This window comes from Ovis aries, chromosome 3, assembly GCF_016772045.2.
Source record: "Ovis aries strain OAR_USU_Benz2616 breed Rambouillet chromosome 3, ARS-UI_Ramb_v3.0, whole genome shotgun sequence".
NCBI classification, from domain to species: domain Eukaryota; kingdom Metazoa; phylum Chordata; class Mammalia; order Artiodactyla; family Bovidae; genus Ovis; species Ovis aries.
The window spans coordinates 204,717,340-204,740,589 of NC_056056.1; the positions used below are offsets into that span (position 1 = coordinate 204,717,340).

The window sequence follows — 23,250 nt, forward strand, 5'->3', positions numbered from 1 at the left end:
CTTAATGCTCCTACATCTGAGTGTCTTCATCAATAAAATGATGAAAACAATCTATTATCAAGTTTGTTGAGAAACAGATGAAGTGGCTTAAGTGGGACAGCAACAATAACAAAAATAACCCCAAACTCTCCCAAACTATGCTTGACATATGGATTTTCTAAATGCTAGTTTGCTTCACTTAGTAAACAATAGACGATAGATGACAGCAAAAAGAACTGGCTCACACTTATTCATCTCTGAGCAAAGAAGAAAAACTACTCTAAAAACACAACAGGGGCTTCCCAGGTGGCTCAGTGTTAAAGAATTCACCTGCCAGTGCAGGAGATGCAGGAGACACAGGTTGGATCCCTGGGTTGGGAAGATCCCCTGGAGAAGGAAATGGCTACCCACTGCAGTATTCTTGCCTGGAGAATTCCATGGAGAGAGGCGCCTAGTGGTCTACAGTCCATAGGGTCACAAAGAGTTGGACAGGACTGAGCACGTACGCATGAAACAACAATTTCTGGGATCAAACACTCCATTTGCAATCATCAGACACTTTAATAAAATATCAGATTCTCATGTGTACGTTTCTTACTGTTACTGTACTGGAATCCATTCTTAAGAGGCCAAATTTAAAGTGAGCCAGGGATTTAAAGGTAGATCTCAAATCAGTAATATTTAAAAGTTTGTTTCATTGTTTCATTGTTTCTAGACCTTGCAGGAAAGTGAGGAAAGAGAGGAAGTACTTGTCAGGGTCACCCTGCCTTGCACAGTGAAATGTACATCACCCTGAGCCTTGCAGTGCCGTGAGCTCCTTGAGTTTGAGACTTCCTGTGTGGTTTTAGCTCAGATAGTGAGGTACCTCTAGCTACTTTTCTTCCTCTGCTGAGCTAGATATGTTGACAACCTCTCAGGAAGTCTCGGTCTATTTTTATATTTCATTTTCGTAGAGCATTTTGCTATGTCTTTTAGAATGTATTTTAATTGTCCTCATGATGGTGGAGGGTCAGATTGAGACAGACAAACAGCAGGTGATCTAAAACTCACTTATGTGTTATTTAATTATCATTTGAATTTTACTATTGTTTCAAATACACTTTGATAAAGCAATGTCCAACGATGACATTCCCTGAGCTTTAGCTAATTCATAACCAAAGAAAGTGGGCTAAGAAGGGTGAGGTGCGGTAGGAAATTAGGTGAGCATGAAAAATTGCAAATGTAAACTCACTAAGAGGAGAAGTCACCAGGGTGTATCACTGAACAGTGAGTTCAGGGCTTCATCTTTATTTAGGCTGAATTGAATCTCTCTAGCATCATGCTTGATCTTGGTGTATTGCTATCAAGTGAGCAACAATGCTCTATTAGTCTGGACCTGGAGTTTACCTTTTTCAGGTATCAAAACTTGAGATGAAGGCAAAAACATAGAGTTGCAATTCAGCCTGGTTGTTATTCTTTAAAAACATAATGGGAAGTGGCATAAATGATTCAACATATTCCCTCCCATTTTGTATCTAGGTTAAGAAAGATTTTTATCTTTAGGTACATCCTTACTTTTGAACTATGATTAACCTCTGGGTTATTCAACCTTTTGGTTTCTCATTTTTTTTGTTTCTCCTACATATGGGCTTAAAGGGAAGGACTGTTAATAGCTGTGACTCATTTGCTTCCAATGTTAGCATCAGTGGATTTCAAACTTTAGCTTGCATCAGAATGATCCGGAGAATTTGTGAAAATACAGAATATTGAGCTCCATCTCAAGAGTTTCTGATTCAGTGATTCTGGGGTGTGGCTACGAAATATGCATTTTTAACAGTTCTTAGGTGATACAATGCTTCTGGTCCCAGGGATGGTGCTTAAGGACCTCTGCTCTTGTTTATTTTTAATTATTTCACAGTGGAAGTATTTGATTTTGTTGTTGTGTAGTTGCTAAGTCCTATCCTACTCATTTACAACCCATTAATTATGTTAACCAATGCCCTCTGAGTGCATCAATCTGAGAATTCCTTTCTTGGAATTGCATTCTTAAACAAGAGAAATTGCTGTATATTTCTTCAGAAAAGGTTCCAACTAGCATTTCCATTTCAATGCTATGTCTTTTGATTGTTATTTCCCTGATATAGTCTGCTCTCAGAATGAAAGTTTCTATATCTTTTCTCTTATTAAGGTTCATTCTTTTATTCTGTTGTAGAATTTTCCTTCTTCTCCTGTTCACATGGGAATTATTGTTAGAACTACTGTTAGTTGCTCAGTTGTGTCTGACTCTTTGTGACCCATGGACTGCAACTGGCCAGGCTCCTTTGCCCATGCAATTCTCCAGACAAGAATATTGGAGTGAGTAGCCATTCCCTTCTCCAGGGGATCTTCCCAACCCAGGGATTGAACCCAGATTTTCTGCATTAGCAGGCAGATTCTTTCCTCTCTGAGCCACCAGGGAATTTGTAAACAAGAAGTTCAGTTCACTTCCATTTTGGTCAGGTGTCAGAATTATCCTTTCATGATTCCAACCCCTCGCAAGGTATCCAAGTTTCCCACCTTCTCTTGAGGAGAGCTTAAAAGTGTTCAGAACTGTAAGTTGCCCAAAGAAATTAGATAGGTGGTAGGAAATGGATGCTCTTGGACAATTGGGTCATTTCTTCCTTTCTGCCCCATTATGTCGAAAGGGTATCTTATTAGTTCCATTCTCATTTCATCTTGTGCTCTGCTTTCCTGCTTTTCTCTTCCACAGCGCTTAGGGAAAAATACCAACCTCAACAAGTACCTCCACTTTAGCCTCCTAGGGGACTTTGCAAAGTAGTGTCAGCTTTGTTCCAGGCTGGGCAAGAAAGAGTGCTTTTCAGGGTGAGTGAAAGGGAGGGAAAACTTGGAGGACTAGAAAACAACCCAAGTAATAGCCCTATAACTCTGTTTCCATATTTATATGTTCCCTCATATATATATATTAATTCATTCATATATTCTTTTTTTATGCAACAGACATGTATTGAGTTCTTAGTGCCTTTAATTAACACTGTTCACCAACATTTTGGAAATGGAGACCTGATTGAAATAAAAGAGCCATTTGTTTGGGGTTTGTTAGAACTGCAGTCTGGGAGACACAGATTCAAGAGGTACTTGATTTGTGTTCTGATGGACTACCAAATGCACAAAGCCTATAAAAGCAAAACTCCAAGGCCACAGTTAGTTACATAAGCTGTTTGTCAAGGATTATAATTTGAGCTGGCAAAGAGTAAGGGTGCTTGTTAAGCAAGGAATGGTTGCGGCCTGAAATGGCGGCGTGGTTACCAGGGGGGACCTTGAGACTTTAATGCTTCAGCTGGTGGATATTGTTCTAAATATGCCTGATAGTGGCCTTGGGTTTGATGCAGTTTGGAGAAAATACAAGTTCTCAGAAGTGCAGAGTCTTGTCTGAAACCACATCGTCAGTGGCTGATGAGTCTATTTTTTATGCCTGAACTGTGATTACTCCATTATAATTTCCATTGATTGTCAGTACTAACCACCATTTTAAAAGAGATTAGTTCCCCTCTCTTGTACTATTTTCTATTTAAGTTAGAAAGGTGTGTATTTAACCATATATTAAATGTGTATATTGCAAATTAAATATTTAAACATACACTATTTTAATATATGTGCCAAGCGTGTTTAACATATCTATGTTATGTTAGTGGTTCAGTCATGTCCAACTTTTGTGACCCCGTGAACTATAGCCCACCAGGCTTCTCTTTCCATGGAAGTCTCCAGGCAAGAATACTGGAATGGGTTGCCAGTCCCTTCTCCAGGGCATCTTCCCCACCTGGGGACTGAACCCAGGTCTCCTGTATTGGAGGCAGATTCTTAACTGTCTGAGCCACCAGGGAAGCCCTATGTATGTCGTAGGTTTTTCTTTTACTTTCTAATCAAAGACGATAGAGAATTGATGATCCACGGTGCAAATGCAGTTTTATTTGTAATCACCAAGAATTAAAATACATTTTTTGTTTTGCTTTAAAATTCTACATTTTATTGAACATATTTCTGGAGTTTCTTAGCAACATTCAGCAGTTATTGTATGTACTCTTCTCCGGGGTCTACTTGATCACAAATATAACACTTGCATTTTTTAAAAAAGTTTGTTCAACACTCTTAAATGCATTTCAGTGTATAGTTAAAACATCTGGATTATAATTAAAATTATTAGAAATCAATACAGTGCATAAAATTACAAAAGAGAAAAAATTCACTATCCATAATCACCTAAAGATTCTTTTAAACTCCCTTCTAGCTGTTACTTATTTTCTTGTTTAATTAAACTGACAATTTAAAAAACTATATAGATTCTTTACAAAAAACTTAACATTTCAGATAAATACAAAGAATAAAGCTTTAAAAATACAAAATATAAGAAATAATCATTATGAATATGCAGCTATAAACGTATGACTGTAGGTACATTCCTGATTGTCAATCGATAAAATTAATATTGAGTTCTGTAATCATAATTTCCAGATTTGTGTGGTATCAATTGTTCATTTATGTCAATTTAAGATCACCATCAATTATTTCTCATTAATCTTCTATGCATGATTTCCTTAATTTGGTTCAAATTTTTGTTAAAGGAGCCACAGTGACTCAGCAAAGTTGCCACTAACTTTTATATTGTTTTATAAATATCTATATATAAAGGATATACGTACAGCCTACAATTCACTTACTAGAATGTCATCATTGAAAAGCCATCCAAAATTATGCAATTATTTTCACAAAGTGTTTTTTTTATCTTAGCAGAGCAATCCAATAATGCTAATTCAGAAATACATTTTTAAAGAAACTGAGCCAGTTGACTTTAAAAAGTCATCTTATATACTCTTCTGCTTAGAACATAGAAGGCCACATCAAAAAGTCATTCTCACTCTGACAAGGAAAATCTAGGTCATCTACAAAATTTTAACTTCATTTGAGCATGTCAGAGTGACAAAGTCACAAAGTCACAAATTAAACAGTGCCAAAGAGGGACAAGCTCCCCTTCCCCCCACAACTCCCTCCACGCCGCCCCCCCCCGCCCCCAACCTGAGGAAAGATAGAACTCATAAAGAGCTTTATCTGTGGCAGGGGAGAAACAGTGGCTGCCATAAAAGGGGATAAGATTAAAATAGCAGATATTTTTAAAAACCCTTAGTGTTTTTTTTTTTTTTTTTTTTGTTTTTTAATTTGGCTGCACAGGGTCTTTGTTGTGGCATGCAAACTCTAGGTCAAGTCATGTGGAATCTAGTTCTCTGACCAGGGATTGAACCCAGGCTCCCTGCATAGAGAGCATGGAGTCTTAGCCACTGGGCCACCAGGGAAGTCCGTTTAACAAACTCTATGTCTAGTCAAGGCTATGGTTTTTCCTGTGGTCATGTATGGATGTGAGAGTTGGACTGGGAAGAAAGCTGAGTGCTGAAGAATTGATGCTTTTGAACTGTGGTGTTGGAGAAGACTCTTGAGAGTCCCTTGGACTGCAAGGAGATCCAACCAGTCCATTCTGAAGGAGATCAGCCCTGGGATTTCTTTGGAAGGAATGATGCTAAAGCTGAAACTCCAGTACTTTGGCCACCTCATGCGAAGAGTTGACTCATTGGAAAAGACTCTGATGCTGGGAGGGATTGGGGGCAGGAGGAAAAGGGGATGACAGAGGATGAGATGGCTGGCTGGCATCACCGACTTGATGGATGTGAGTTTGAGTGAACTCTGGGAGATGGTGATGGACAGGGAGGCCTGGCATGCTGTGATTCATGGGGTCACAAAGAGTCGGACATGACTGAGCGACTGAACTGAACTGTAAAGGATGAATGTGGACTGTCCTGACAGTTTAGAATCCCAAGAGCCCTAAACATAAAGGGAGTCCACTCTCTTTCACCAGGTCTTTTCAACAGACCTCCAGTGGGAGATCATGAGACAGACTGGGGCAGAGTAGGAGATGCAGGCGAGCTCCTTAGTGATTGAAAGGCATGAAACATCACCATTTCCCAGATCTTTTTCTCACATGAAGCAAAAACTCTGAGACACTGAGGGAGGGCCAGGAAACTCTCCGACTCCCAGAAATGGCTATTGGGGAAAGAATAGAAGCATTAACTTTTCTCCATTTTAGAAGAGGTAAGATAAGCCTCCCTGTTTCCCTCCTGGTCTCAGAAAATAAAGTGATGCTGCTGCTGCTGCTAAGTCACTTCAGTCGTGTCCAACTCTGTGCGACCTCATAGACGGCAGCCCACCAGGAGACGGCTAAAAGCAAAGTCTCTTTGTAGCTGATCAAAGGAAGGCCTTTGACTGTGTGGATAACAATAAACTGTGGAAAATTCTGAAAGAGATGGGAATACCAGACCACCTGACCTGCCTCCTGAGAAATCTGTATTCAGGTCAGGAAGCAACAGTTAGAACTGGACATGGAACAACAGACTGGTTCCAAATAGGAAAAGGAGTACGTCAAGGCTGTATATTGTCACCCTGCTTATTTAACTTCTATGCAGAGTACATCATGAGAAACACTGGGCTGGAGGAAGCACAAGCTGGAATCAAGATTGCTGGGAGAAGAAATATCAATGACCTCAGATATGCAGATGACACCACCCTTATGGCAGAAAGTGAAGAAAAACTAAAGAGCCTCTTGATGAAAGTGAAAGAGAAGACTGAAAAAGTTGGCTTAAAGCTCAACATTCAGAAAACTAAGATCGTGGCATCCAGTCCCATCACTTCATGGGAAATAGATAGGGAAACAGTGGAAACAGTGGCTGACTTTATTTTTCTGGGCTCCAAAATCAGTGCAGATGGTGATTGCAGCCAAGAAATTAAAAGACACTTACTCCTTGGAAGGAAAGTTATGACCAACCTAGACGGCATATTCAAAAGCAGACATTACTTTGCCAACAAAGGTCCATCTAGTCAAGGCTATGATTTTTTCCAGTGGTCATGTATGGATGTGAGAGTTGGACTATAAAGAAAGCTGAGAACCAAAGAATTGATGCTTTTGAACAGTGGTGTTGGAGAAGACTCTTGAGAGTCCCTTGGACTGCGAGGAGATCCAACCAGTCCATCCTAAAGGAGATCATTGTGTTCTGGGTGTTCATTGGAAGGACTGATGTTGAACTGAAATTCCAATACTTTGGCCACCTGATGCGAAGAGTTGAGTCATTGGAAAAGACCCTGATGCTGGGAAAGACTGAGGGCAGGAGGAGAAGGGGAGGACAGAGGATGAGATGACTGGATGGCATCACCAACTCAGTGGACATGGGTTTGGGTGGACTCTGGGAGTTTGTGATGGACAGGGAGGCCTGGCGTGCTGCGGTTCATAGGGTCACATAGAGTCAGACACAACTGAGCAACTGAACTGAACTGAACTGAAAAGAAAGGAAACCATAATTGCTCCCACCACAAACCTTGCATGGTCACAAACAACAGATTCTACTGCTCAAGGCGGAGCAGGCAACCCTTTCATCACTGGTCCTAGACAAAAAGTTGATGCTGCCAAGGAAAGACTAGAATAAAATTATGTTTAATCCTGGGAGAAAGGCAAGGAACTCTCTGGGACCAAGGATTCCACATACTGTATATAAAACCGGGTTCTGCCACCCCTACAGAAGAGAGGGAAACTCTTTCCTGACTAAAACCCATACAGATACAAGAAAGAGCTTGGCTACTGAGGAGAAGAAGTAGGAAAGCTGAGGGAGCCACACTCCCAAGGCTAAGGCAGATGGTATCTGTGTGAGACTGAGACTAGATCAAGAGAACTTCGAATCTCTACTGTCTCCCACACTGTCATACTTGATGTTACAAGCTATAGAAGCTTACCACTGGGGAAGGGCAAGAGTTTGGGGAGAGACCCCCTTCAGATCTGCTGAGACTGTAGGCTTGAATCAAAACACTCAGAACACATGTACACCTATGGCTGATTCATGTCAATGTATGGCAAAACCCAGTATAATATTGTAATTAACCTCCAATTAAAATAAATAAATTAAAAAAAAACCACTCAGAAAAAACGTTCACCAAGGGTGAAGACCCCACAGGAAGCATTAGGTTGCAGCACCATATTGCTGAAAATTTGAAGTCTGCATGTAACAAAGATGACCTCAGAAACAATGAACTATAAACCAGCCCAAGGTCCCACACTATTAGTCTTACAGAAGAGGTATCTTTTTTCTAGCCAAACATACAATGTTTGCCATTCAATAAAAATTGTTTGACACACATGTGCAAAAAAAGGAGACAATGACCCACTGCCAAAAGTTAAAATGGTGGTGCTGGTGGTTTAATTGATAAGTCATGTCTGACTCTTGTGACTCCGTGTAGTCTGCCAGGCTCCTCAGTCCATGGGATTTTCCAGGCAAGAATACTGGAGTGGATTGCCATTTCTTCTCCAGGGGATCTTCCCAATCCAGAAATCAATCCCAATTTCCTGCATTGGAGGCAGGTTCTTTACTGACTGAGCTGCAAGGGAGGAACACAGCGGAAATAAACTCAGGTGTGTTCAAGACGTTGGAATTAGCATCATGAAACTTTTTGAGAGTAACTTTTAACTTGTCAAAATACTAGTGGAAACTTAGGAAAACATACATGAGTATATGGGGAAATTTTATCTGAGAGATGAAGATTATATTAAAAAAGAGTCAAATGGAAATATCAGATGGGAAAAACTATATCAGAAATAAATCATTCCTTCCATGGGCTTGTTAGAAAACTGGACACATGAGAGAGAGAAGGAAAAAAATCCTAGTAAACCTGAAGATAGATCAACAGAAATATCCCAAGTGAGTCATAAAGAATAAAAAAAAGAGTGAAACTTGACAGGTCATCCAAGAGCTTTGAGACAGTAAGAATCATAGACTTTCCATCCGAAAGTATGCAGATTGGAAGGTGATAAAGTGACATTCTTTGTAGTACTGAAAGAAAATTTCATTAACTACTATAGGGATAAAGACACATATTACATAATGTTGAAGGAATCAGCATAATAAGATGCCTAAAAATTCAATGTGATATATACCCAAGAAAAGAATTTGAAAATACATAAAGTAAAAACTGATATAATTGAAAGGGGAAATAGAAAAATCCTCAATTTCATTTGGACACTTTGACATAGTTCTATCAGCAATTATTCAGGATATTTAGGCAAATAAAAGCAGTAAGGATTTAGAAAATCTGAAAGAGCAATTTGCAACCAAATTGCATATCAGACGTATATAGAGCCCTATACTCAACAATAGAAAAAGCATATTCTTTTCATGTGCACATGGAGCATGGAATGTTCACCAGTATTCACCACAAAAAAAAAAAATCTTTTTTTTTAAAGAAAAAAAATTACAGACCTATATCTGTCCTGGATAGACCAAAATTTCTTAACAAAATATTAGCAAATCCAATCCAGCAATATAAAAATTACAAACACATCATGAGATGGTTGGATGGCATCACTGACTCGATGGACATGAGTTTGAGTCAACTCTCAGAGTTGGTGATGGACCGGGAGGCCTGGTGTTCTGCGATTCATGGGGTCACGACTGAGTGACTGAACTGAACTGAACACATCATGACCTCGTGGATTTGTCCCAGGAATTCAATTTTGTTTCAACATTTGAAAACCAATTAATGTAATTTTCTATTTCAACACAGTATTAAAGAATAACCATGTTGCTGTTATATAGTCACTAAGCTGTGTCCAACTCTTTCTGACCCCACGGACTGTAGCATAACAGGGTCCACTCTCCATGGGCTTCTCCAGGTAAGAATACAGGAGTAGGTTGCCATTTCCTTCTCAGAGAATCTTCCCAACCCAGGGATCAAACCCTCGACTCTTGCATTGCAGGCGGATTCTTTATTGCTGAGCCACCAGGGAAGCCCACACACAGAAAAATACATGAGAAAAATCCAACTTTCATTCTTGATAAAAGGTCTTAGAAAGTTGTGAACAAAAGATAACCTGCTAGCAAGCACACCTAAAGAAAATAAAACAAAACTGTATCTCATTTCATACTTAAAGGTGAAAGACTGAATGCTTTACTCCTAAGATTGAAAACAAAGCCAGGATATACACTCTCCCTACCTTTTTTAAATGTTGTATTGGCTCCAGACCATGTAGTTGATCAGGAATAAGAAACACAATGCATAGACCAGAAAAAATGAAAGACAAATATATTTGCAGAGGTTTTTATTGTACACAGTTTACTCAAAGAATCTACAAAAGAGATATGACAACTAATAAGTAATTGTATGAAATTTACAAGATATATAGTCCATGTATAATTGTATTTCTATATGAGTGTGGTAGGCAGCCTCTAAAGTGGCCTTTCATGATTCCTGTCTTCTATTTTTGCCCTTCTCTGACTACACAGGTGTTGATTTGTGGTTCTCTTCTAAGTATGCTGTTGCTGCTGCTGTTTCCTACATTGGCAGGCAGATTCTTTAGCATTGAGCCACCTGGGACACAGAGATTCACTCAATCGTGTCCGACTTTTTCTGACCCCACAGACTGTAGCCTGCTAGATTCCTCTGTCCATGAGATTCTCCAGGAAAGAATACTGGAGTGGGTTGCCATGCCCTTCTTCAAGGGATTTTCCCTACCCAGGGATCAAACCTGGGTCTCCCAGGCAGATTCTTTACCGTCTGAGCCACAAGGGAAGCTTCACCGGGGAAACATGGTAAAAATAACAATATGTCACTTCTTTGGTTAGACTTCCATATATTTTAAAATATGTGTCCATTTCTCTTTAGAGAAATTTATTTTTTCCTTTAATGCAGCAGTTAAGGAGAGAAGAGCATGTACTCCTGATGCTTAGGTGAAGCACCAGTCTCCAGATCTCAGGCTGGAAGTCTGATCACAGAGCTTAGATATCTCCTGCCATACAATATGGTAAATACATGCTGGTGGGATCCTGAAGAACGAAGCTTGAATGGTAAAAGTCAATTAGTTCATCTTCAGTTAAATAGGTTAGCCTGTTTTCTATTCTGCTTGCTCAGCCAAGAAGTGTTTGCTTCTTTTTCAATTGGAGTATAGCTGCTTTACACTTCTCAATGAGTCATCCATATGTGTACATAACCTCTCTTTTTTTTGGGTTTCCTTCTCATTTACATCACCACAGTGCACTGAGTAGAGTTTTCTGTGTTAAACACTAGATTTTCATTAGTTATCTATTTTGTGCATAATATCAATAGTGTGTATATATGTCAATCCCAATCTCCCAATTGATCCTCCCTCCCCCTTTCTCTGCCTTGGTGTCCATACATTTGTTCTCTACTTCTGTGTCTCTATTTCTGCTTTACAAATAAATTTTTCAGTACCATTTTCGAGATTCCACATATATGCCTTAATAAATGGTATTTGTTTTTCCCTTTCTGACTTACTGAACTCTGTATGACAGCCTCTAGGTCCATTCACATCTCTGCAAATGGCACAATGTCATTCCTTTTTATGGCTGAGTAATATTCCATTATATATATACACATACCATGTCTTCTTCATCCGTTCCCCTGTTGATGGACATTTAGGTTTTTTTCCCTATGTCCTGGCTATGGTAAGTAGTGCTGCAATAGGCTCCCATCTTGGGTGCTCTCTCTCTTACTCACTCACTTTGAGAGAAGCCAGTTGCCATGTTGTGAGCTGCCCAAAGGAGAGGCTCACCTGACAAGCAACTGATGGTATGTTTACATAAATCGCAATTAACAATGGTTAAATGATTTGAATAGATACTTCACCAAAGAAGATATACAGATGACAAAATAAAAAAATGATTGGTTATTAGTAAATGCAAATTAAAGCCACAACAAGGTACATGCACCTATCATAATGGCTAAAATTTAAAATATGAACAATGCCAAGTGCTGGTGAAGGTGTGAGATATCTGAAAATCCTCATACAAATGTGAAATGGTACAGCCACTTTAGAAAACAATTAGAAATTTCTAATGAAGTTAAATATACACTTACCATATGGCCTAGAAATGAATACCTAGGTATTCACACTAGGGGCTTCCCTGGTGGCTCAGTGGTAAAGAATCCACCTGCCAGTGCAGGAGATGTGGGTTTGATCCCCTGGTTGGGAAGATGCCCTGGAGAGGGAAATGGCAACCTGCTCTGGTATTCTTGCCTGGGAAATCCCATGGACAGAGGAGCCTGGTGGGCTACTGTCCATGGGGGTCGCAGAAGAGTCAGACACTATTGAGTGACTAAACCACAACACATTCACACTGGAGAAATGAAAACAGACATCCACACAAAGCCCTATAACATTAATGTTATGACTTTATCATTATTACCAGAACCAGCCCATATGTTCACCACCTTGTGAAGGAATGACAATAGAACAATTGTTTAATGAATAACGGTTTATACAATGGAATAATCTCAGCCGTAAGAAAGAATGAAATACTGATGTGTATAACAATATTCGTAAATCTCAATAGCATTGTGAAAAGAGAAAGAAGTCATAATCAAAAACCTAAACATCATTATGAATTCACTCACATCACATTGCAGAAAAGGCAAGCTTATAGAGAAAAAAAATCAGATTAGTAATTGTCAGGGACAAGGCTGATGTGAGGGGATTGTCTACAAAGGGGCATGAGGCAACTTTTTGGGAGATACAAATGTTCTCTATCTCTGTTATGCATGTGGGTACAAACTACATATGTGTTAAAACTCATCAAACAATACTCTTGAAAAGGATGACAATTACTGCATGTAAATTTTAAATGAATATGATATTTTATCTAGGGAGATGCTTGAACCTTTATATTAGTAGCCATAGTACTGGTGTCATAGCCACCTGCCAGGTTTAACTGTGATCTTAAATACATAAAAAATCTAAGTTGATAAGAGATCTTATTTAGGTAGAAAGAGTCAAAGATTATTTGTCTATTAGATAATGCCGCACACATGTATTGTGTTTATAATGTGCATTATCCTTTGAATTGCAAGAATATATTAACAACAAAGTCAGGTTAAGACTCATACCTCTTGGGTGATATAATCTAATGAGACTATTAGGCAACAACTTTAATGCTCTAATGCATACTTTTTTTTTTTTTTTTACACTTTTAGCCACAGTGTGCAGCATATGGGATCTTAGGTCCCCAACCAGGCATTGAACTCACATGCCCTGAACTGGAAGTGTGAGGTCTTAACCACTGGACTACCAAGGAAGTCCCCTGGTTTCTATTTTTATTATGGAAAATATTTGGAGAAATGGGAGCATGTAAAAAGATTATAAGCTAGCTTTGTTGTTGTTCAGTTGCTCAGTCATGTCTGATTCTTTGCAACCCTGTGAACTGTAGCCCTCCAGACCTCCCCGTCCTTCTCTATCTCCTGGAGCTTGCTCAAGCTCATGTCTATTGAGTTGGTGATGCCATCCAACCATCTCATCCTCTTTTCCTCTCTTACTATGTTCTCCTTTTGCCCTCAGTCTTTCCCAGCAACAGGGTCTTTTCAAATGAGTTGGCTCTTCCCATCAGGTGGCCAAAGTATTGGAGCTTCAGCATCAGTCCTTTCAATGAATATTCAGGATTGATTTCCTTTAGGACTGACGGGTTTTATCTCCTTGCAGTCCAAGGGACTCTCAAGAGTCTTCTCCAACACCACAGTTCAAAAGCATCAGTTCTTCAGTGCTCAGCCTTCTTCACAGTCCAACTCTCACATCCATACATGACCACAGGAAAACCATAGCCTTGACTAGAAAGAAGGACCTTAGTTGGCAAAGTAATGTCTCTGCTTTTGAATATACTATCTAGGTTGGTCATAACTTTTCTTCCAAGGAGTAAGTGTCTTTTAATTTCATGGCTGCAATCACCATCTGCAGTGATTTTGAAGCCCCAAAAAAGTAAAGTCTGACACTGTTTCCACTGTTTCCCCATCTATTTCCCATGAAGTGATGAGACCAGATGCCATGATCTTTGTTTTCTGAATGTTGAACTTTAAGCCAACTTTTTCGCTCTCCTCTTTCACTTTCATCAAGAGGCTTTTTAGCTCCTCTTCACTTTCTGCCATAAGCGTGGTGTCATCTGCATATCTGAGGTCATTGATATTTCTCCCGGCAATCTTGATTCCAGCTTGTGTTTCTTCCAGTCCAGCGTTTCTCATGATGTAGTCTGCATATAAGTTAAATAAGTAGGGTGACAATATACAGCCTTGACGTACTCCTTTTCCTATTTGGAACCAGTCTGTTGTTCCATGTGCAGTTCTAACTGTTGCTTCCTGACCTGCATACAGATTCCTCAAGAGGCAGGTTAGGTGGTCTGGTATTCCTATCTCTTTCAGAATTTTTTCCACAGTTGATTGTGATCCACACAGTCAAAGGCTTTGGCATAGTCAATAAAGCAGAATTAGATGTTTTTTTGGAACTCTCTTGCTTTTTCCATGATCCAGCAGATGTTGGCAATTTGATCTCTGGTTCCTCTGCCTTTTCTAAAACCAGCTTGAATAGCCCGCTAATGTTTGGAAAGACAGAAGGTGAGAGTGATAGAACTGGACAGACAGGACAAGGGATTGGCCTAAGTCAAATGATGGCTTCAGTGGAGTGAATTTATTAGATTATAAAATTAGAGAATAAAAGGAGAGGATAGCTAGAGTTGCAGGAAGGTGCTTAAGAAATAACTTAAGAAATAAAGTACAATTCACATATTTGAAATGCCTTAGCATATTGAAAAGCAGTGATATTACTTTGCCAGCAAAGGTCCGTCTAGTCAAGGCTATGGTTTTTCCTGTGGTCATGTATGGATGTGAGAGTTGGACTGTGAAGAAAGCTGAGTGCCGAAGAATTGATGCTTTTGAACTGTGGTGTTGGAGAAGACTCTTGAGAGTCCCTTGGACTGCAAGGAGATCCAACCAGTCCATCCTAAAGGAGATCAGCCCTGGGTGTTCTTTTGGAAGGAATGATGCTAAAGTTGAAACTCCAGTACTTTGGCCACCTCATGCAAAATGTTGATTCATTGGAAAAGACTCTGATGCTGGGAGGGATTGGGGGCAGGAGGAGAAGGGGACGACCGAGGATGAGATGGCTGGATGGCATCACCGACTCGATGGACATGAGTCTGAGTGAACTCCAGGAGTTGGTGATGGACAGGGAGGCCTGGCGTGCTGCAGTTCATGGGGTTGCAAAGAGTCGGACATGATTGAGCGACTGAACTAAACTGAAACTATTCATATGTATTTTTATCTCTTTTTCCATAATTTTGATATATCTCTTCTTTGTTGTTCAGTTGCTAAGTACCCTCGGACTCCTTTGAGACTCTATGGACTGTAGCCTGCCAGGCTCCTCTGTCCATGGGATTTCCCAGGAAAGAATACTGGAGTGGGTTGCTGTTTCCTTCTCCAGGGGATCTTCCCAACCCAAGTGTCAGATTCGTGTCTCCTACCTTGGCAGGTGGATTCTTATCCCCTGAGCCATCAGGGAAGCCCAATTCACATATTTTTTAATCCCTTTTCCATAATTTATCATTTGTTTATGAATATCAAATGATTTTATTGATTAACAAAATGGTAAGTACACAGAAGTTTCTCTAAATGTATTTATTCAATTATTGATATTGTGAATAATAAGACATGCTTTCTATTCTCCTGGAGTTAACAATCTATTATATATTTAGACTCATGACCTCCAGTAGTATCTTTTAGAACTTTATTGAAGTGTTTCTTTCTCAAGTGAGGTCTTCCATTATTATCCCCAAACTATCACCTCTTTTCCAACATGTTTTTCTTAGTTTTTAAAAATCACAATTTAGTATAGTATGCACTTGACTTACTGGTTTACTGTCCTCCACCTCACTATACTATAAACCCCATGAGCCAAGAGGTAATTTACTTGCTATATTTTTCGACTGCTCTATCGTCAGCCTTTAGAACATGGCCTGGCATAAAATTACGTGATCAGTAAATGCACATTAAATGAGTTAATTAATGAATGTGTTGCTTTAGTGGAAAAACACCAATAATTTTAAGATCTGTACAAATTATACCTTTTAAGTTAGAGATCCTTTAAAAGATGAATTCAAACCTTAAAATAAAATTGGCCAGAATTCTGAAAAAAAAAAAAAAAAGGTCAGATTTTCTACCTTCTGATGTATGTATTATCATAGCTCAGCAATAGTGGGTCTCAGATGCAAATGTGCTAGTTGAACTCAGGACCTTATTATCTGATATTGAGGAGACTTTAAATATCCTCATCCTTTAACCTCTTGTGTGAAGGAAGAACAGCATGAATGTGACTCTAAGGGGAGGCTTCCTGTGTGGGACACATCACAGAGCAGTTAGACTCTTCTTACTCTGCTCATATTGTCACTTTGCTAACTTTTTGGTTCATGAGACAGACTCCTTGCCAGAACTTGGAATACTAAACCATGAGGCATAAACCACACAGAGGTGAGATGATCTCAGGATAACTGGCCATAAGTACAATTTAATAATTTAGCCTATGCTCTTGGGAATTAAGCTTCATTGCATGTTTTATAGTAGATATAGTTTTCTGTAAAGTATACATCTTGAACAATGATTACGTTGATGATAATGGGAGGATATTTGAGTTTTCTTCTTCTTTTGTTGTCGTTTAATGAAATTTGGTTTACGAGTTACGCAGATACATATACAAACACAAGCAAGAGACAAATGGTGCCTAGGAAACTTTTGGAATAAGTCTGCATATTCTTATCATTAATTAAATTTTCTACCAGAAACATATGAATATAGTCATGTATAACTATAACTTGTGCACTTATAATTATTACTCAAAATTTTTTTCCATATATGTATGTAAAGCTTGACAGATTTTTCTGTGCCTCTGTTTACACGTCTATAAAATGGGGATGTATAACTTTGCAGTTTCCATTATTCAGAATTGTTGTGAGGATTAAATAAATGAATGCATATAAATACCTGAAATAGTACCTGGGACATAGTGAGTTGTTATTATTGTTATTATTATTACATTAACCTAAAAATTATAGTCATTGACTATGGCTAAAAATGACATAGTCAATTCCCAGAAATTTAATGAAATGGATGATGCAAAGACTTGAACACATTCAGAGAGCTGGATATCAGATTTCCATACGGAGAACATTTTAATAATTATTTTTTGAGAAATTCTTCTTCATTGTTATTATTGTTTAGCTCTAAATACATACAGATCAACATGTTTTGGACAGGACATTTGACTTGATTTATAAAAATGTCAGTTCAATGTGATCAACTCTTTGATTATAAACAATGATAATAAACAGTATAGATGCCCAGATTTAACTTAAAATATGACAATTCAGAGGATACGATTATTGCCTTAATTTCTTAGCGATATGCCCAGCTTTCTTTTTTCAACACCTTTTTTAGTTGGTAAATTGAAGTTGTAGAATGTTACATTTATAAAGAAGCATAGAAAATGTTCATTTTCAGTACACATATAGCAGTAAGTACTTAGTAAATTCTTGTCCATAAAGCATGACATTATATGGTTATTAATTGTTATAGTCTTTTATTAAGGTATAATTTTAGAATTATTGCTACCTTTTAAAAATAGTTATTAACCTTCATTTCAGTTATAATGCAGGCTGTTATTTTATCCAGTTATGATGAGAACGGATTTTGTTCCACTTTACTTCCCAGAAAACAATGGCAAGAAGATGGAATATATGACGGTCACACTTGCTGCTCCTGATCAGCGGACAGGTGAGAGACCTGAAATATCTCAAAAAGAAGGTAAATATTTGCATATATATTTAGACTTCATAAGATCTTTACTTTGGAGTTTCTGTTTACAGAAACTGTCAGGTGTGTGTGTGTGTGTGTGTGTGTGTGTGTGTGTGTGTGTGTGTGTGTGTGTTTTGTGTGTATTCTTATTATTTAAATGGAAAAGTCTTATTATTCTCCAAAATTTAATTCTGGAGGATATGAAGAGAGGAAAGTTAAGTGTGAAATTGATAGTGTTAGAATTAATCAATATCTGTTTTGAAGCCTGTCTTCCTTAGACTCATTTTTATTTGTTTCATATTTTAATTAATCACATGCCCATTGCAAAAAAGACTCCACAAGACCAGGTTTACTAATGTATCATCAGTACTTAGAATAGTGTCTGGTATATAATATATGCTCAATAAATATTTTTCAAGTGAATTTTCATTCATTAATATAATCATTCATTTCTTCATTCAATGAATTTTTTTGCATGGAAACATTTGTTAAGCATTATGACAGGTATTCATGCTGCATAGATAAAAGAGAAATTATGCCTTCAAGTATCTTACTGTGCAGCAAGAGAGATGGCAAGTATACACTTTTGAACAAATGCTATATAAGAATACAAATGAGATGATGAGAGATCAAAGAAGGATACCATTTTTAGTTGGGTTAAGAATAGAAGTGGATTAAATAGAAAAGACTCCTTGATTGGGATAAGTCTGATGGAGAAGGAAGTGGAGGAATGTTCCAGGTGAAGATAAGGCATAGACACGTGGGGGGTGATGGAACAGTAACCAGCAGGATTTAGATGGACTGAGGAGACTGAAGGCAGACAGGCCAACCTCTTGCAAGGGATCTGGGAAAGAAATCAGTGTTCAGACTGCAGCTGTGGCGTTAGGGATGGGAATGGAAGAACTTAGCAGAGAGACTTAAGGAGGTAGAATCATCAGGTTTCTTAAATTGTAGGATGAGGGCAGTAAAAAGACACAGATATCAAGATGATTTCTAGGCTTTTGACATGGGAAACTTGGTCAATTATGGTGCCATTCAACAGGATATGAAAGGCAGGTGCAGGGGCCCCAAGATGAGGAGGATAGCTTTGGACAAAATGTTTTCAATACTTGTGAAGAATGAATGAGCCTGCAGATTAGAAAACTGATAGTATCTGAGTGTATAAAGTCATGAAAGAGTCTGATATGACTGAGTGACTCACACACACACACACACACACACACACACACTGTAAGATTTCCTTTTCTTGGGCTCTAAAATCACTGCAGATGGTGACTGCAGCCATGAAATTAGAAGATGATTGCTTCTTGGCAGGAAAGCTATGACAAGCCTAGACAGTGTGTTAAAAAGCAAAGACATTTCTTTGCTGACAAAGGTTCATACAGTGAAGGCTACAGACTTTCCAGTAGTCATGTGTAGACGTGAGAATTGGACCAGAAAGAAGGCTGAGTGCCAAAGAACTGATTCTTTCAGACTGTGGTGTTGGAGAAGACTCTTGAGAATCCCTTGGACAACAAGGAGATCAAACCAGTCAATCCTTAAAGAAATCAGTCCTGAATATTCTTTGGAAGGACTGATGCCAAAGCTGAAACTCCAATACTCTGGCCACCTAATGCGAAGAATTGACTCATTGGAAAAACCCTGATGCTGGGGAAAGATTGAAGGCAAAATGAGAAGAGGGCAACAGAGGATGAGGTGGTTGGATGGCATCACTGATTCAATCGATGTGAACTTGAGCAAACTCCAGGAGATGGTGAGGGACAGGGAAGCCTAGTGTGCTGCAGTTCATGGGGTTGTGAAGAGCTGGACGTGACTTGGCAACTGAACAACAAAAGGTATGTAAGTGACAGATGAAACCACGACAGCAGATGACATCACTCATCAACATAACGCAGGGAACACTGCTCAATATTCTATAATAACCTAAATGGGGAAAGAATTTGAGAAAGGATAGATACATGTATATGCATAACTGAATCACGTTGCTGTACACTGGAAACTAATAAAATTTTATTAATCAACTATAATATAAAATAAACATTAAAAAAGATTATGCAGATGAAGAGAAGGGGCCAAAGACAGATACTGAATACAAATCATTTGAAGATTGCACACACAAGGCTTCCCTGATGGCTCAGCATTGAAGAATCTGCCTGCCAATGGAGGAGACACAGTTTCGATCCTTGATGTGGAAGATTCCACGTAGCAATTAAGCCTGTGTATCACAACTACTGAGCCTGTGCTCTCAAGCCCAGGAGCCACAACTACTGAAGCCCGTGTACCTAGAGCCCCTGCTCCACAAGAGAAGCCACTGCAATGAAACCCTGTGCATCGCAACTAGAGAATCCTGTGCACCCCTGCTCACTGCAACTAGAGAAAAACCCAGGGAGCAATGAAGACCAAACACTGCCCAAAAAAAAAAAAAAAAAAAGGAAAAAAGACTGCACACACACACAAAAACAACTAGGAAGTGACATCAAGAAAACTATGAGTGTTAACAGGAAAGGAAAGGGAGGATATCCTTTTTCCTCTTATCTCAGATGCAGGATTTTCTAGTGTCACAAAATAAATGGTGGATTGTCTCTCACTCTGACTCCATGCTACTTTTGTGTTTTTATTGTTTATAAGAATTTATGTAATATTAGGATAATCTGTTCTTCTAACTTTTAGGACTTGCTTTTAAAATAGTATGAAACTATTGCTTTCTTTGTGAGACTATTTTAGACTCATTTTCGCTAATGGTTATGGGCAGGTATTAGATTCAAAATATTCACAACTACCGTGACATAAGCTCAACCAACCTGAAAACACAGCAGTCTGCAAACATCTGTTGCATCCTAGTAACTGTGAAACACAAAGAATTTTTCTTCAGGAATAACTTTTGGTAAATTAAATATTTCATTGAATTTGCTCATTTCATCTAAATTTTCAAATAAATTGTAACCCTTCAGCACTCTGTATCCTTCTTTCCTGAGTTATTTCTTACCATTTTCTACTAAACCATAATTTTGAAAAAGCTTGTTTATTTAATTATTATCCACCTTTCCGTCACACCCCACCTCCCCCTGCCCCCCCCCCCCCCCGCCCCGTTGGTAATATTAGCTCCATAAGAATAGGGATTTTTGTCTTTTTTTTTTTTAACCTGCTTTATTCCTGATGCTTAGAATAGTAGCAGGGCCACATTGTGTGCGCATAAATATTTGCTTAAATGAATAAGGTTTTTATTATCTTTGAATTCTCTACTATTTTTGGTCTTTTTTCCATTCATTATATGATTAATTTCTACCTTCTTTCTTTTTATCCATGTAATTATCCAAGAGTAATTTCATTACTCTTTTAAAAGAACCAGTTTCGAATGTGTAGATTCTGTTTTATGTTTATTTACTTTCTATTTAATTTTGCTTATCATGTGTTTTTTTGGTTGTTAGTTCTAAAAGGTCTTGTAGGTCTTCATAGAACCACTCAAATTCAGCTTCTTCAGCGTTACTGGTTGGGGCATAGCCTTGGAATACTCTGGTATTGAATGGGTTGCCTTGGAAATGTACAGAGATCATTCTGTCATTTTTGAGACTGCATCCAAGTACTGCATTTTGGACTCTTGTTGACCGTGATGGCTCTATTTCTTCTAAGGGATTCCTGCCTGCAGTAGTAGATATAATGGTCATCTGAGTTAAATTCACCCATTCCAGTCCATTTTAGTTCGCTGATTCCTAGAATGTGGACGTTCACTCTTGCCATCTCCTGTTTGACCACTTCCAATTTGCCTTGATTCATGGACCTAACATTCCAGGTTCCTATGCAATATTGCTCTTTACAGCATCGGATCTTGCTTCTATCACCAGTCACATCCACAACTGGGTATTGTTTTTGCTTTGGCTCCATCCCTTCATTCTTTCTGGAGTTCTTTTTCCACTAATCTCCAGTAGCATAATATCCTTTTCATTATAGGGGACTGGAATGCAAAAGTAGGAAGTCAAGAAACACCTGGGGTAGCAGGTAAATTTGGCCTTGGAATACGGAATGAAGCAGGGAAAAGGCTAATAGAGTTTTGCCAAGAAAATGCACTGGTCATAGCAAACACCCTCTTCCAACAACACAAGAGAAGACTTTACACATGGACATCACCAGATGGTCAACACGGAAATCAGATTGATTATATTCTTTGCAACCAAAGATGAAGAAGCTCTATACAGTCAGCAAAAACAAGACTGGGAGCTGACTGTGACTCAGATCATGAGCTCCTTATTGCCAAATTCAGACTTAAATTGAAGAAAGTAGGGAAAACCACTAGACCATTCAGATATGCCTCAAATCCTTTATGATTATACGGTGGAAGTGAGAAATAGATTTAAGGGACTAGATCTGATAGATAGAGTGCCTGATGAACTATGGACTAAGGTTTGTGATACTGTACAGGAGACACGGGTCAAGACCATCCCCATGGAAAAGAAATTCAAAAAAGCAAAATGGCTGTCTGGGGAGGCCTTACAAATAGCTGTGAAAAGAAGAGAAGTGAAAAGCAAAGGAGAAAAGGCAAGATATAAGCATCTGAATGCAGAGTACCAAAGAACAGCAAGAAGAGATAAGAAAGCCTTCCTCAGCAATCAATGCAAAGAAATAGAGGAAAACAACAGAATGGGAAAGACTAGAGATCTCTTCAAGAAAATTAGAGATACCAAGGGAACATTTCATGCAAAGATGGGCTCGATAAAGAACAGAAATTGTATGGACCTAACAGAAGCAGAAGCTATTAAGAAGAGGTGGCAAGAATACACAGAAAAACTGTACAAAAAAGATCTTCACGACCAAGATAATCACGATGGTGTGATCACTCACCTAGAGCCAGACATCCTTGAATGTGAAGCCAAGTGGGCCTTACGAAGCATCACTATGAACAAAGCTAGTGGAGGTGATGGAATTCCAGTTGAGCTATTTCAAATCCTGAAAGATGATGCTGTGAAAGTGTTGCACTCAATATGCCAGAAAATTTGGAAAACTCAGCAGTGGCCACAGGACTGGAAAAGGTCAGTTTTCATTCCAATCCCAAAGAAAGGCAATGCCAAAGAATTCTCAAACTACCACACAATTGCAGTCATCTCACATGCTAGTAAAGTAATGCTCAAAATTCTCCAAGCCAGGCTTCAGCAGTACGTGAACCGTGAACTTCCAGATGTTCAAGCTGGTTTTAGAAAAGGCAGAGGAACCAGAGATCAAATTGTCAACATCCGCTGGATCATTGAAAAAGCAAGAGAGTTCCAGAAAAACATCTATTTCTGCTTTATTGATTATGCCAAAGTCCATGACTGTGTGGATCACAATAAACTGTGGAAAATTCTGAAAGAGATGGGAATACCAGACCAGCTGACCTGCCTCTTAAGAAATCTATATGCAGATCAGGAAGCAACAGTCAGAACTGCACATGGAACAACAGCCTGGTTCCAAATAGGAAAAGGAGTACATCAAGGCTGTATATTGTCACCCTGCTTATTTAACTTCTATGCAGAGTGCATCATGAGAAACGCTGGGCTGGAAGAAGCACAAGCTGGAATCAAGATTGCCGGGAGAAATATCAATAACCTCAGATATGCAGAT

At 38.8% G+C, this 23,250-nt stretch overlaps 1 protein-coding gene across 6 annotated transcripts in view; it reads left to right on the forward strand.

Moving 5' to 3' along the window:
* LOC101123029 (C-type lectin domain family 7 member A-like) overlaps positions 1-23,250 on the forward strand; it is a 58,868-nt gene that overhangs the window by 12,427 nt on the left and 23,191 nt on the right. For 3 of the 6 annotated variants that reach the window (XM_042247526.1, XM_042247528.1, XM_012175361.5), the window contains one exon: positions 17,575-17,667. In XM_042247526.1, the coding sequence (XP_042103460.1) occupies positions 17,575-17,667 (93 nt within the window). Of the gene's footprint in view, positions 1-16,256; positions 16,339-17,574; positions 17,668-23,250 lie in introns of those variants that run through there. The other 3 variants (XM_042247527.1, XM_042247529.1, XM_060413419.1) reach the window with 2 other exon arrangements.